We start from the raw sequence: 12,194 nt of genomic DNA on the forward strand, positions 1-12,194 counted from the left end.
CCAAGAGAGAATGAGTTGAGGGCATGGTCTGAAGCTCTGCCAGGGCAGGGTTAGGTTGGATATTAGGAAAAAATTCTTTCCAGAGAGGATGATCAGACATTGGAATGGGCTGCCCAGGGAGCAGGTGGATTCTCCATCCCTGGAGGTTTTTAAGAAGAGACTGAATGTGGCACTGAGTGCCATGGGCTGGTGACCATGGATCAAGGGTTGGACTTGATGATCTCAGAGGTCCTTTCCAACCCAGATGATTCTGTGATTCTGAGTTACAGCACCCACTGAGGCTGCTCACCCCACTCACTGGTCATCCATTGCAATCCCACTGGCTCAGTCCTAATTATTTTCCAAGTCATGTGGAAGTGGAGGGGATCAGGGGAAGCAGCAATGTGAGGTGCAGGGCAAGAACAAGCCCCTTACCAACTCCCTCCATCCCCAGGCTAACCCTGAGGAAAGCATGAGCTCTTCACCATGTCCCACCACATCACTAGCTGGGAACTTGGGACTTGATCATCCTAAACATCTTGTCCAACCAAAATGAGTCATGAAATTTCCTTGTCTCTTGGCATTTCAGCTGCACCCCAAGCAGACTCAGAAAATATTCTCCTTCTGCATGGTCAAGCTGAGCTCTCAGGAATCATGGTGACAGCTCCAACTATTCCACAAGGCTGAAATTTCAGTCTGTTCTCATGCCAGGAATGGTTGGTTCCAGCAAGCATGTTTTTTGGGTTCAAAAGAGTCCAAACCCCTCTACAGGAATACTCACATCTTACCCCTGAGCTCTGAGCAATTGTACTGCATGACCTTAGAGCAACTCAAGTTCACTCAAAACAGAGTTCGTATCACTTAGAAACATCCATAGTAAAAAAAAAAAATATTCATTGAATTCTTTTTTTTTTTTTTCTGCAGCAAAGGCTGAAAAATGGAAGGTTTCATGTTCCAAGGTCAGTGACAGACCAGCCCTCAGATCTCCTCTCTTTTCATTCCCAGTGCTGCCTTCAAACACACCTACACTCTGCACTTGAAAACTGTGCCAGCACCAGCAGGTACATCCACACCTTCTGCTGCCAGCTGTGACAAGCACGAGCACCAGCAAACCCCCCAGCAAACTTCAGTCCCTTCTCACCATTCTCAGGTAGTTCATCAGGCTGGTGCCATGCTGCCAGATCTGGGCAGACCCACAGGACAGGGGTTTCACCCCAATCTCCTGGCTCCGGTTCAGCTCCTGCACAGCAGTCACCACAGCGTACACAGCATCGAAGAGCAGGGCAGAGGAGAGCTGTGGGGAAAAGGAAGGAGAAAAGAGAGAAAGACAAAAATTGAGCTTCCCACTGCACCTTCAGGACCTTGCAGCAAGCAGCAGAGTGCTTCATCCAAAACCTCAGTGAGGGTCAGAAAGGAGCAAAATTCTTCACCTCTGTGCAGACACCAAGCACTGCTCACAAACCAGTCTGTCCCTGTCCCTTCCCACTCCTTTTTTATCCTAAAGTGGCCAACCCTTTCTAAACAGGGTGTGTTTTGCTGGTGCTTTGGTGACTTCTGATCAATCTGCTGGCCAGAGGGAAAGCATTGTTTGTCAAGTTCTTAAAACAGAACAAAGAGCCCGTGCCTGCACCCACAGAAGGAAAGATGTCTGTGCTGCTTCAGCTTTCACAAGGCACCAGAGAGTCCACCTTTGAGCATTGCTTTGAAAGGCAGAGCCACAGGAAATGAGGTTTTGCTAGATCTGCTTCTCAAGCACCTGAATCCTGGCTTTCAGACCCCATGGATTCAATCCAGTGCCTCCCTACAGCCTCCAGTTTCCTGCTGGCTGTTATGTGCTCTGTAATGGCATTGCTGAAGCAATGTCCAGAACCACAGAGCTTGTCCCCTCTCCTTCTCATCTTTGCTTTGTTTGACTTTAATCAGATTTCTTTGTCCATCAAGCCCTGCAAGCCATGTTTTTCATCCATGCACAACCGTTTTGATAGTTTTGATTTAGTTAATAATCAGCCATTTGCTCTCTCGTGTTCACTGTTGTGACTAAGATTTCACTTTTAATTATTGTCACCTCCTCACTCTGCTGGAATTAAGCTGTTGCAGCTCATTACTATCAAGGCTACATTTTCCTAATGGCTACTTCTGAGAGCATCCTCTTACCATCCCAGCTCCCAGCAGTGGGCTCAGAATCCAGCCTGGGGCTCCTTTCCCTCACCTTCCCCTCTTTGTGACTTAGGGCACTTCAGCCACATCTTCCTCCCCTGCTCCTCCCAAAGCCTGATGAGGTTTATTCACTTCTGCCAGTGGCCCTGCAGGGACAATCTTGCCCACTTCAATCATCCCAATGAACCTTTGGCTTCCACTGCTGAACTGATTTGAACTGAGTGAGCCAGACTTAACCTTGCTTGATCTCTCCCAGATCAGTGGTCAGACCTCAGTGAGCACAACAGCCTGGGATTAGGTGGTTAACAAGCAGCACAAAACCTTAGAACACAAAAGGCAACATGAAACAGAAGGCATAATTCCAGCCTAACACTAACAAAACCCCAAACACCAGCTCTAACAGCTCTGGTAACCTCTCACTTCTCCAACCCTGGCACAGACTCCCGTTTGCTCTGTCCCATTCCCCCTGCAGGTACCAGTTTAGATGTTTTACACAAAGAGCATCCAAGGACCCTCCAGTGAGCACTGAGCACCCTGACTGCTATCTGCCAGTCTGGCATCTGCCCTGCCCCATGCAACAGGCAGAACTTTGGGTCATAAATGTTGAGAGCTCCCTGCTAAAGACTGAGTGGCTCCAGAGCTATGAAGTTTTATTACAGCTGTTTTGCAGGAGCTAAGCAATGGCACCAGAGGAGATGAACAGCCTGGGGACACAGCAGGTAGGGGTGGCAAGGTGGGAACATAGACTGGGCATCCTGTTTCCCATTCTGCTTCAGCTGTGAGACACCACAACTCCCTTTGCAATGGCACCAAGTTTCTCTCCTGCTTCCTCCCCTTCTGTCTGGGGACAGTCTGCTAAGGTCTTTTGCTCAGTATTCACATCTGACCAAAACATGGGAAGCATTTTCCAGTGTTTCTTAAAGGAGATGATGTATTCTTCTCCTCACCTTCCTATTTACCTTCAGTTCAGGTTATTTTCCTTAGGGACCTCTCCAGCCCCTCCTGTCCTCAGCCTCTGTTTTATGAGGCTCTTTAGCATATACTTAATTGTTACTGCAGACTGGATCCCATATTCAGGTTACAGGACACCAGACATAACTAGCAATTGTTTTCTTGGAGCAGGAACCATAATACCACCAGCTGGCCATATAAAACTGCTATGAGAACAAACACAACCCTTGTATCCCAAAGTTTCACCATCTCACATCAAATCCGATTATTAGCTCATCATTTTTAATTGTCTCCTGTTGGGTTTGCATTTCCATTTTCCCTGAGCAGTTAATGATCTCTTATTAGCTGCTGAACAAGAGACTTGTAGATCTTAGCGAAGCATTTGACGTTATTGATTGGAATGTTTTACTCTCCTTAGTCTCAAACAATTTGTTAGGATTTCTTGCATCCCCCTCGTGATTTCAAACCAGGCTCCTGTGCCAGCATCTCCATTTTGTGGGCCCTGGAACAGCACCTGAACACGTGGGAGCCTGGAAACACAGAAATATTCAAGAAAACAGACCCGGGCACCCCCTTTAAACACTTCTCTTGGTTGCCCCTTGAATAGCTCCCAAACCAGGACTCAGACCTAGGGTTTGGGTTCCTTCAGCAGAGCAGTGGAGAGCAAGCTGGAGGCAGCACCTTTTTACCTCCCTCTGGGCAGGTTCAGTGCAGGGGATTTGTCCCTGCTCTCCTGTGCATGGCTTTGACTTTTCTCACATAAAATCTCTCACTACTTTTAAGTCCTCATTTTAAGCCACAGCTTTGTCACCCCATCACAGAAAGCCCATTTGCCTGTTAACAAATTGATTCTCTTCCTTCCCTGCCCCATCTGATCCCTGCAGGTCCCTGTTGGGTTTGTGGCATCCCTGCAGTGTCAGGCAGGTGACAGGCAGGTGACAAGTGGCAGGCTGGCGAAGCTCAGTGGTGGCCCCTGGCAGGTTCCTGGGGCTCTGGGGATTTCTTTCTATCCTTACAGCCTAATTCTTGACAAAGAAAGCTGCTGATAAAAATTGCCACTTGATGGATGCCTGCTCCAGCAAAGGCAGCAGATGAAGGGCTGGGCAGATGGGCTCAGGGCTGAACACCCCTTGGGTCACTGGTCAGCTGCAGAGAGGAGGCTGCACCCAAAAACTAAGGGGATGCTGCAGGGTACAACTGTGACACAAAGCCCTGGAGACAAATCAACTGATTAGAAAAGGTCAAGAAACAGATTTCCAGTCCTTGTGCCCATCAGCTGGCAGGAAATCTCTGACCAGTGTCTTCAAGACAACAAATCCTATCAGAAGCCCTGAGCCTTGAGGACCACAGATGGTACCTGAGCTCCATCCAGGTCCATGACAGCTCCTTGCTGGCTGCAGCACACCTCCCCAACACCAGATCTACCCCTCTAGAAGCTAACAGCAGGTTAAGCATGGTGGAGTGGAAAATCCCACTTTATTTTTCATACACAGACATCTCTGGTGTTTAAAGGTAAACTGATCTCCAGGGAAATATGAACAAGTTTGGCTAGTCTGGGTTTTTCCATGTGGTTTTTTGTTGGGTTTTTTTTTTTTTTTTTTTTGCTTTTCTTCCTAAAATATTATCATCTCTATCTTTGCCCCCAAACATAACACAAAGAATTAAAACCATTAAAATCCTGTGAAATAGACTTTACAATCTGGATTTTATTCAATGACATAAACACTTAATTACAAACATCTGTTTTGGCCTAAATTCTAATTACCTAATCTAGCCATCTGTAATTTGAACGATTTTCTCTGATTTCCTTTCTTTGCAATGTGATTAATGAGAATGGCATTAGAGCAAGCAGCTCTCTCCTCCTTCCTCAGATGCTTTCTCAGCTCTAGCAAGAAAACCCTGGGATTTTGCAGCTCACAGGAAACCTCCCTCCTGTCACTTCCAGCTGTTGAGCTTCCATTTCTCTTCTTAGGGTGAGCTATCCCACTAGGTAACTGCTTCCCAGGAATAAAGGGAAGTCCTTACACAGAGGGATGCTGTCTGAGAGATAAGACCTGTCAGATTTCCAGACAGTGCATGGGAAAATGTTTCTGGATGTCCCTTGCAGAAACAGGAGAGAAAACACATGCCCTGCCTGGGAATATTTCACTTCTTCTCTGTGTCTTTACCACCCAGGGCAAGGCCTTTTGCTCATCACTTTTTGAAAATAAAAATGCTGCAATGGGCCATACTCTTGCATCCTTCCACCTACAGATCTTTCTGGTTGTTCAAGACAACCCAGGGTAAATAGTGCAGTGAGATCACTCCTTTCCCTCTTGCACCTGCTATGCTCTTATTCCTACTGTCTTGTTTGCACTATTTGAAAGAAATTTATTTTTAATGCCTTCCAACAGTCCCTGCATCTGTCATCTGAATAGGAGGCTTCCTGGGAGCAATCCTATAGAGATTTAAGAGGGCAGACAGCAAGCTGACTGCAGCTGCCTCCACCCAGCAGGGCTGGCAGGATGGAGAGCAGGATGGTCCCAGGCACGTACTAACCATGGCCTGAGCTCTGTGGCAATAGGATGTGGGCACAAAAGACAGAAAGCTCCTTATTTTGCCTGCTGAAGATCACTTTGAGGAGATAATAAGGCAGATTTCAGCAGTACCCAGCCATGTCAGCTTGTCAAGGGGATTCTGAGTTCACTACAGATTATTCAAAGGGCTCCACCGATGGCATTTTCTGTCTCCCCTCCTGCAATTCCAGCCATGCCCTCCCCACACACAGCCCCAGACTTAGCAAATCAGCTTTGCAAACCTTCCCAGGAAGGAAGAATCTCTATGGAAGCTTTTGGTGCTGATCTGCACTCTGCTCAGGGAGATGTTACAGCACGAGAGGTACCGCAGAGCATCTGCTTGAGCCCAGCCCTGTGCTGTCTGCATCCAGAGCCCTGCTTCCTCAAAGCCATTTTCCTGGGGGTAAACACACAGTGAGAAATTTCACAAGGGAGACTCTGAATCAGGGCTCTACTCACACACCACATCTAATTCAAATTAAGATTAGGCTTGAATATAAAGCTGTACAGCCACTTATGTACACACAGCCCTCTAAAGCTCTATACCCACACGGGTCCCCCCAAGGTCTCTTTGGACAACCACAGGCTTTCAGGATCATCTTAGTATTCTCCAGATCAGGAGGCTCCCCTTGACATCTCTCCTACCTACTTAAATCAACTGAAGTGCTCTGTCTGGTTTGTTCTCCCCATCCCTGGACAACCATCACTGCAAGAACAACAGCCAGAAAAGCCACACCAAGGGGCAGCAGTACAACAGCAGCCTGGGGATGTGCTCTTTGGCACCTGGATTAAATAATTAGTCAATACCATGCACCCATCCAGAGTTTCTCCTTCTCCACAGCCTTCACACTGCATTGCTTGTGCTTGCTTAGAACCAGCCCAGAGCTCTTTTCCAGAGGTTTTCCTGATAGAGCTGTAGCAGCTTCTGCTTCAGGGAAGCTGTGGACAATGGGAATGATATTTACTTACTGCTGGCCCAGTAAAAGGAGCATGATCACAGTTTTCCTGCCAGGACTGGTTGAGGCTCTGGACAAACTCTTGGAAGAAGGCATGAGACTGGTTGAAAATGGAAAATCCCAGGACATTGACTCTGTCATCCAGCAGGCTGTCCAGACGCTGAAGGGAAAACTCCTAAAGCAGCCCAAAACAGAAGATGAGATTAGGGAAGAAAACATGGACCAAAATTTCAGAACCACTCAATAGCATTGAAGAGAAGAAGCCACAAGAACCTGCTGATGGAACCTACCACCTCCAAACTAGGCTTGAAACCCACCAGTGGGTGGAAAGGTATATCCTAACCATCATACCCAACTCAGTGACACAAAGTTTTAACTGCTGAATTACATCAGCTCAGCCCTGCCCTGCTCCTTCATCCCATCAGGGATCAGGAGGAGATGGGAGACACGGGAAATCCCAATGCCCCTGGGGAGGGTGGTAAGGTGCTTTGATTGTGGCTGATTGTGCCTATCCTCCTGCATTTCTGAAGAGCAAAAGGGTAAAATGTATTAAAAAAAAAAAAAAAAAAAAAGCAGAAGGAAAAAACAAGAGCTCTGTTTTGCTATTCACATCTGGTTTTGCTATTACACGCTATTCACATTCACATCAAACAGCTACACAACAAAACCACTTTTCTGGAGAAGAGTCTTCTCCTTCTCCTTCTTGTCCTATTAGGAGGAAATAATGGTGCCTTCCTCACTAATTTCTCTTCTGTTAATTGCTAAAATGGAGTGAGAAGGTGGGAGTAATAGTTTCAGAAACTGCTGGATACCCGTTCTCTTTCATCACTTCCATGAATGTCTTTTGGCTCTGTGGGCTACGAGATCTCTCAGTGAGCCAACTCATTTTTTATCTTTCCTGCATCTGCGTGCACGTAGGAGCAGTGTCTGTAAATCTCTGAAACATGGAGTTACAAGCCTATTCCAGCATGGCAAACCCCCACAGGAATGTGATCAGACACAGGATTAAGCACATTTTGGCCACAACTGCATTAAGGTTGGGTTACATGAAATTGCCTGCAAACTATTGATTCATTTGAATGATATTATCCTCCTGCTTTCCTGACAGGTTATCCATTTACCCCCAGCATTCTGTCAACCTGTGCAAGGAGGGCAGATGGTTAATGAGGAGCTGGGCCTGAGGAGATCCTGGATGCAAGCAGAGCAGCAGGAGAGATGTTGAGCTAAAATCCTACATCTCCCCAGCCTGAGCCAGGAGGCAAATTGTGTGGGGCACAACAAGAGCAGCTTCCCCACGGCCCTCTTGGCTTTGTTATTATGGAAAGAAAAGGAGATATTATGCACCAAAACATCCAAGGCTTCAGTGTCAGGCCAGACCGCCCCAATCTCAAGGCTGCTGGAATTAGTACCCTTATTTATGACAGCTTTTCTCCCAGGAATACACTTCTGAGCTCTGGAGGTTCCTCAGGCCTTGGCAAGTCTGTTATGCTGTATTTTAATCAGCAATTCTGAGGTGACACAGTGAGCCCTGCTGGTGTTGGTTCATTTGGGGGGAAACTGAGGCAGGGGCATGATTTGCCCCAGTCAGACCCAGCCCCTGGCTCAGCTTTTGGGAAGGCCCCTGCCAGCTTCTCTGGGACAATTCCCAAGTCCCACCAAGGATGGAGGCAGCTGCTGTGATTCACCATCTGACAAAGCAACCAGAGGCAGAGCAGGAAACACTCCCCAAAGAGTTAACAACTTGCCTGCAGATTGTTGGTGGTTCAAAAGTTAACAGCAGCTTCTTCCCAGCTCCCACTGGTGCCACTTGGACATTGCAAGCTTTGGTCTTTTTCTCCTCCCTGTCCCTTCTTCCCTCAGCTCCAGCTCCAAGCCTTTGCCTTTGGGATGTTTTTTCCACCAGATGTGCACAAGAGGATTCTGCAGGCCCAGGTCAGAACCAAGCAAATGAGCCATGAGCTGCCCATGCAATGAGCTGGAGATAAATCTCCCTTGGGGGAAACACTTCATTTGGAGTGGGATAAGAGAGGTTTGGTAAGGTCAGGCTTACTACGGAGGGCAAAGGAGGGAGATTTTACATCCAGGTAATCCAGTAGCTGTAGGCTCAACTTCTGTCTCTGTTTTTTTGGTTTTTTTTTTCCCTTCCCTACATGATCACTCACCACCCTTGACATTTTCAGGCCCAGGCTTTGTAAACACAGCCTCATTTGCCACTCAAAGCCTGCACCACCCAGCTGATTTCCAGAGCCTGATTCCCCAGCCCTGATCCCCCTTCCTGCCTTTCCCTCCTGATGGCAAGGAACAGCCCAGCCTCTGAAGAAATAGGGGTGGAAACCCCTGCTCTTGGACATGATCTCCTCTCCCCACGTGTTGGTGTGCAAAGTGCTAACACATTTTTACCTTTTCAAAGATCAGCTGAGGTAGAGAAACACTGCTCAGGCTTGAGAAGCCAGCCTGAGACACGTGAGTGGCTCTGTAGCAGGTGCTCAGGGATTTTGGTGCCAGATCCAAGGATTTTTCACTAAGATGTACTGAAGCTGGCTTTTGCCTAAGCTAGAAAAAATGTTAAACAGCCTGAACACAACTGCAGCACACACACCTGACCTTGCCTGGACAAAGCCAGTGGGCTCACACACCAGAGTTTCACAGCCTCCTCTCCTCTTGTACTCAGTCTTCCATACCTGCACTCTGGCTGGTGCTTTCTCAGCCTTGAAGATGGCTTTCCAAGGCACTAAGAGCAAGGAGCCATCAGGGAAATAACAATCCTGTCAGCAGGTTCTGTTTGAAGGGACCCCAAGCCCTGGTGCACATTGTCCTAGCCTCCTCCTCTGCTTGTGCAAATGCTTGTGCAAATGCAGCTTTGGAACTGGGCAAGATCAGGGGACCTGGTGAACACAGAAGGGGGATGGGTGCAAACAGCATCCCCCTCATTATCTCCTACTCCTCTACCTCCTTTTCCCCTGCTCCTTACACTGAAACCACTGCAAAATTGATCAGCACTTTGCCCTCCATATCAGTCTGGCTCCTTTTGTCCAACCACCACCACCTGAGGCACAGAGAACACCATCAAATATCATGCCAAAGTGAATTTCAGCCACACTGTTCCTGGATGCCTGAATTCTTGCCCTTCTTTTCAGTCTGTTTCTTTAAACCAGTCACCAAAAGCCAATATTCTGTTCCATCAGATCTCAGAAGTGGGTTGTGAGGGTTTGCAGACAAAACTGATGAACTTTTACAGGAGAAAAATCCCCAGGTTTGGCTCGAATCACAGCAAATTCTGCACCAGGCACTTCCAGTGTAGGCTTCCTGACTTCAATTGCAGGGCTGCAGCCACTAAATATGTGCTGTTAAATAACAACACTTTGCAATTCTATGGCACTCTATATTTTCAGAGTGCTAGGCACACATTAGCTAATTGAATACAAAGGGGTTCCCTGGGAGACAGCACTGGAGGAGTTATTAGAGGATGAAGTCACTCCTGGGTTTCTATGCCTCGTGCAGCCCTCGACCTGCATTCTCACTTTACAGCAGCAGACAAAACCTATGGAGTGACCTGAACATTTAGATCATTGAGAGAACCTGGCTAATAAAAGCCACACAGTCAAGCTGTGTTATTCATGATTTTAAAGCCATGAGCCTGGTTCTCCTGGCACTGCTAGCTGTGAGTTACGATGGGGAGATTTACAGGCTGTAGTCTCCATTCCATTAGGAACATAAACCCACAAGGTGCAAGTGTATAACTCAAAGTCTCTTGACTCCCACGTTTGGATCATGTGCCAGCCAACCCCAGCTGGGACTCAGCACCCACAGGTCCTCTGCTACCTCAGTCTGCACTGGTGATGGGGTTCCTGCCACACACAAGAGGGTTTCTGATGGAAATCCCCCTCCTGCCCTACCCATTTGGCTCTGTAGCACAAAGCTGCATCTCACACTGTCACAGCACAGTGTCAAGTGAAGGTAAAAAGTCTCTGCTGCCTTCCCCAGTGGGGATTCTTGCCAGGAAATTATTGAGCCCACAGTCCAGAGGAGGAAACTGAGGCACAGAGAAAAAAAAAAAAAAAAAAAAAAAACCCAACACAGGCAATTAGAAACCTGCCAGCCTAAGGAAGTCATGGATAAAGAACATGCCTTACAATGAGAAGCATCAAAGTATTTGTATTAAAGAAATAAACTAATGCAGTATTCTTTCAACTCTACACCTAAGTGATCCACTCCCAGACTGAAGTAGACCCTACAAATGGTGTCCAGGTCTTTCCTTGCTTCTGGTCCCTCTGCCACCCTCACATCCTCCCTCCCATCTCTGGAAAGAGGTTGGAGACTTCAGCGTGGAGATGGCCCATCAGGCAGAGGATTCTCAGTCCCCTCACAGGATGCCTGATAAGCCAGTGTTGTGGGGTTTTTTTAACACCAAAGCTGCAAACCCTCCAGACTCCCCAGCACTGCCACTCTGTGGTCTCATTTCAGCCACTGGTTCCAGGTAAGTGCTCACCCTGCAGTGGGCACTTTGCTATTCAGCTCTCTGCATCAGCTACTGAGCTCCTTCCAGCTTTATTGATTTAGCTGGTGATAGTGTTCTGCATCCCATTTGTGTGAGCAGAACCTCACTCCCTGGCTTGATCCTTATCACACTTTTAATAACCAAGATCACCTGGGAAGCAGGGAGACACTGGCTGCTACCTGCACACCAGAGACAAGTAGAAAGATGGGCTCCATTTCATTTTTAGTGACACCAAAACCATCCCATGCCCTGCTTGACTTCACCCCATCCCAAACCCCTGGAAAGAGAAGGATTTTTCTCAATTCAACCTGCACAACACCATGATTTTCCCTTCCCTCCCTCCTCTTTCTTGCTCACACACACACACTTATCTTCCTCTCTTAATTACTGCAAGGACTTTATTGGATTTTTGGATCTACTGGTGAGCAGCCTCCCAAACCCTCTCTGTCACTGCTCAGTGCTCAGCAGGAGGAAGTCCTGGTGCTGGGAGCTCAGCATTGAACCCAATTCCCCTTGGTCCCATCCCTCTGACAGTGGTGAAGGCTGATTTACACCAGGCACAGCCTTGCTGTGGGTCCAGAACACACTGTACTGTTCCCTCTCTATTTTTTATGTGGGATGGAAAGGAGAATACTGGGCCAAGGACTCCATTTCTCTATTAAGCCCTCACTCTGGCAAAACTTCCATTTCAAGAATATTTGGTGCTTTGAAAAGCTGTCACCCTCCAAACAGACTTTCAGTTCCCAGGCTGAGATTGCCTGGCAGCTTTAAGGCAAGAGCCAAACCTCCAAAGTCAGCAGAGCCCCAGTGGCTTCCCTGCCAACACCACTGGATGCCAGTCTGCACCCTTGTCCACCATCTTAGGGTTAATCAGAGGAGATAAAGTCTCTCAGCTCTTGGTTCTCTCTCCAGGGACACCCAAACAAACAGCTAAAATATGGATCCCTCACAAGAAGCTTGGAAAGACCTCAGGCTGCTGTGTCACTGAGGTCCCCCCTACAGCTCTCTTGTGCTGATGGAGATCATGAGCAGCAGCCAGAGTACAAGATGGAAGAAAAAAGGAGCAAAAGACATCAAACACAGATAAAAGAGAGTGCT

At 47.6% G+C, this 12,194-nt stretch overlaps 1 protein-coding gene across 1 annotated transcript in view; it reads right to left on the reverse strand.

The window, feature by feature from the left end:
* The window catches only part of GRIK4 (glutamate ionotropic receptor kainate type subunit 4), a 112,322-nt gene that overhangs the window by 31,921 nt on the left and 68,207 nt on the right, over nucleotides 1–12,194 (reverse strand). Inside the window, exons 7-8 of the mRNA XM_030464681.1 lie at nucleotides 6,612–6,773; nucleotides 1,121–1,273 (exon numbers count right to left, since the gene is read on the reverse strand). Coding sequence (XP_030320541.1) covers nucleotides 1,121–1,273; nucleotides 6,612–6,773 — 315 coding nt within the window. The remainder of the gene's footprint in view (nucleotides 1–1,120; nucleotides 1,274–6,611; nucleotides 6,774–12,194) is intronic.

Source organism: Calypte anna, chromosome 24, assembly GCF_003957555.1.
Source record: "Calypte anna isolate BGI_N300 chromosome 24, bCalAnn1_v1.p, whole genome shotgun sequence".
In the NCBI taxonomy this organism is placed as follows: Eukaryota; Metazoa; Chordata; class Aves; order Apodiformes; family Trochilidae; genus Calypte; species Calypte anna.